General features: G+C 36.3%; 2 protein-coding genes across 2 annotated transcripts in view; both read left to right on the forward strand.

Moving 5' to 3' along the window:
- Nucleotides 1-1,673, forward strand: part of LOC109588534 (ribosome quality control complex subunit 1-like) — a 6,721-nt gene extending 5,048 nt beyond the window's left edge. Inside the window, exon 8 of the mRNA XM_020004681.1 lies at nt 1,532-1,673. Within this exon, the coding sequence (XP_019860240.1) occupies nt 1,532-1,673 (142 nt within the window). The remainder of the gene's footprint in view (nt 1-1,531) is intronic.
- On the forward strand, nt 1,262-2,616 carry LOC109588535 (uncharacterized). Its single transcript, XM_020004682.1, has 5 exons — nt 1,262-1,478; nt 1,532-1,622; nt 1,674-1,756; nt 1,974-2,055; nt 2,379-2,616. The coding sequence occupies exons 3-5, from the start codon at nt 1,695-1,697 to the stop codon at nt 2,601-2,603; spliced, it is 369 nt and encodes a 122-aa protein (XP_019860241.1). The 5' UTR covers nt 1,262-1,478; nt 1,532-1,622; nt 1,674-1,694; the 3' UTR covers nt 2,604-2,616.
- The last annotated feature ends 988 nt before the right edge of the window (nt 2,617-3,604 follow it).

Below are 3,604 nucleotides of genomic sequence, written 5' to 3' on the forward strand. Positions count from 1 at the left end.
TGACGCAAATTCTACTCTACATTGTACTTTCAATCTTATTATGTAAGAATTACGGATCACTTTGCAATGTAGAGTAGAATTTGCGTCACGAGTAGGATTTTGATTTTGTATTTTCGTTGGTCATTCGGAATCCTACTTAACCTTGTTTTTTTTAATTTTTTATGTTCTTGTTTGTGTTAATTTTTTTATGATATTTATAATATTTCTTTAGTTGCCATTGTGATGCTTGTTGATTTTACACAAACAATAATTTTCTTTATTATTATTATCATTGTTATGACTTTACATAGTCATTTATGACTGAGAGACAGCATTGAATAGACATATGCTGAAGGAATATCAACTATCCTGATGACAAGTGAAATTAATACTAGTCTTGACACAAGTCCTTGTTCAAGAAGCTGTGAGCTGAGAGTGTCCATCTTCCCTACAATTTTGCATCTATTCCTGTTCTTCCAGGCTGTTGTCTTTCATATTATCATTGCATATCATAACATTAATTAATTGTTTGTTTTTTAAAATAAAATAAAATCACACACTTGATAAAATAGTAACATGTAAGATTAATACCTTCTTTTAGCTGGAAACCTCCACTAAAGTATTGCAGTAGTTGATTCCAAGCATAGAAATAAATTGCTTCAGTGCTTCTTCCAGAGCTGCAGATCTGAGCATGCGCGACCACACCCAAATTTTGGAGCACATGCTTCTTTAATTAACAAAATGGCGGCATGCAGCTAAGATGGCTCTATCCTAGTCAGGCAGTATCACTTTTTCTTTACTTGAAGAATGATCTGATGGGACATGGACCTGCGCATAGACCGTTGGAGTAGATTGGTGTACGAATTATCCTTGTAGCACCAACTGATACTGAGATACACACCGACAACTGGATTGACAGGACTAACTTTCTTGATGATGATGATGATGATGAAGATGAAAAAAGGTGGCTGAACAAAACGGCCAGTACGCCGATTTTTGGCTTTTCTCTTATACAAGGTCTAGAGCCACGCTATGGGTACCAATGGAGTCCTCTGGTCAAGATAAGGTCCTCTATAAAGTCTGGTAAGCATAGGAGCTCGTTTTCCCGGTATAGCAAGGCTGCAAAAGTCGTGGCAGCCATTTTGTTTGGGGGTGAATCCTACTTAGTAACGCTACCGCGTTACTAATAACGCTACCGCGTTACTAATTGAATTTTTTATGATTTTCTAAAATTGCTCCAAAATCAGACCAAAGTCTCTATACTCCTAGTCATTTTTGATAAAAAGAATTGTCCAAAGTCCCTGTACTGTAATACAGGGAGTCAAACTCATGAATCCCATCCTGTTTAGCTCACTTAGCATGCTTTTATGAGTGAGGAGTTTGGCCAGCCAATGGTTTGTCTGTATTATGTAGGTTCTGTCATGGTTGGAGAAGAATGTCAAAGTTGTTATAGAAAGAGTGAGCAATGGGGACCCTCTTGTCAAGCAGTGCTCTGAAAAGTAAAATATGAACAATCTCTTTCTAATGATTAATACTTTTCGTAATTAATTAGGAGACTGAGGTGCTATGTTGGTACTCCAAAAAACATTTATCGTCATGTTGTCCTCTCAGACCTCGAATCAGTGAGCACTTCACTGCCACAAGTAAGAGAAAGGATGTTAATGGACCCCTCATACTGGTTCTGGTATTATTAGGAAATTACAAGAACCTCAATAATGATGTATGACCCCCTACCACCCGAGGACAGCACTCGGGGCTACAAGTGTCCTTCAAAAAAGTAAATGTAGTACTTTTAAATTAATTGTTTAAAATATTAAAACGCTTATTAAATGAATGAAGTGTATGGTAGTGATTTATAGGTACATGTACAAGTATTTTTATGCTCTGATTTTTCTCCATTAATGTTGAGCTGTGAGTGATGAAATTAAACAATGACAGTTATTATTACTGGCAGTAGCAGTATTAGTAATCTTTATTATCCTTTCTTGTTGCAGGAGATGTAATCCGTTAGAAAATGATGAGAGTCATCCGTTGGCATTATTTTTAAGATCTTTATTACCAAGTTTTAACATGGAGGTACTGGAAACACACACACTTACAACTGAAAGACACAATAATGTGCATCAATGTCATGATCATAATGTGTTTCAAGTCTCTCAGCTGTTTTTGGCCATATTTGAATGTTTTGAATTGCCACAACTCTATAGGTATCATGATCAGAATTGTTTCAGATTATGCGTAGCACAATACAGCACCATACAGTTAGAACTACATGTAGTTATTCAACTAATCTTATTAATGCTTAGTCATTCAGGTTTTTATGTAGATACTTTCCATGCTCATATTTTCATTCCTCAATATTTCAGTCTGATACTCCCATTCTACATTCCAATACCCAGGCCCCAGCTCCAAGACAGAGAGTTGCTGGTATACCTGAACAAGAGGCTGAGGAAGTACCAGCAGGAGGAGCTATTGGAGGTGGTGCAGGTAGAGAAAGACTTGAAGAAGCCATTGGACAATTGACAGACTCAGTTAGGACACTCCTGGAGACTATCAGACTTGCTATTAACAGAGAGGGAGGAGGAGAGAGTGATCAAGAGAATAGTGACAATGATATCGATTGATTGATTTATAATATTTATATTAATTATTATTTTTTAAATAATAATAATTGTTAAGACATCAATAAAATTAATACAATTGAGAAAATAAGTTAACTTGATACACACTATAATCCTGGTGCTACACCTAACTACAATAATAGTTTTGAATAAAACATGCTCATAACAAGGAAAGGTTAAGATTGATACTATCTGACCTTAAGGTCTTGACAACAGAACTTTCCATGACTTATATACACAAAGTCAGAAATACAGTCTCCTTCACCTTCCAGCCCAATTTTGCAGCAACAAGGTACTAAGCAATCATTCCTTTGATGTTGGGTTTTTGATTTCATAATTCATTATACCGATCATGTACATATAGATGTAAACGTACATGAAAGCTACATTACTGGTATAACATGCATATAGCCAGAAGTGCATTTTATTTATATTTACAAAAGTGCATTTATTTCCTAAAACTTGACTTTGTTATTCACTCAAGATTAAAAAAACAAAATAATTATGCAGAGGGGGGGGGAAAGATTAAAACTTAATGTGATTACATCAGCGAATGTATAGTTCAATAATATCAATTGGAGGGCTTCATCAGGATACCCTTCACTGCTACACACCCTCAGCTCAATATCATCATCAGTTGAATTGACTATTGACCTAACAAACCACGACATACCAGTAGAAATACAACAAGGAGACTCCAACATACTGCACTGCAGCCCATCCCACAGTGGATCATCAGGGTACAGTCTACCATCGGTAAGATTGGCATTTATTGTTCCAGCCTCACAATAATAATGATTGCTGACAAAATCTGGTGTAGGCTCCCCACCATATTCAGTAATGCAAGGACATGAGGAACCATCAGAAGACTTGTCTTCTGCATAACCAGCAGCATAGGTCCAGATATGCTTGCGTGGGTTGCTACCATAAGTAATTGAGACACCATCAACATAGACTCCATCAATGTCTAAAGAATTAAAGCTATCTGCATATGAGCCAAACTC

The sequence above is a fragment of the Amphimedon queenslandica genome, unplaced genomic scaffold (genome assembly GCF_000090795.2).
Source record: "Amphimedon queenslandica unplaced genomic scaffold, v1.1 AMPQUscaffold_12036, whole genome shotgun sequence".
NCBI classification, from domain to species: domain Eukaryota; kingdom Metazoa; phylum Porifera; class Demospongiae; order Haplosclerida; family Niphatidae; genus Amphimedon; species Amphimedon queenslandica.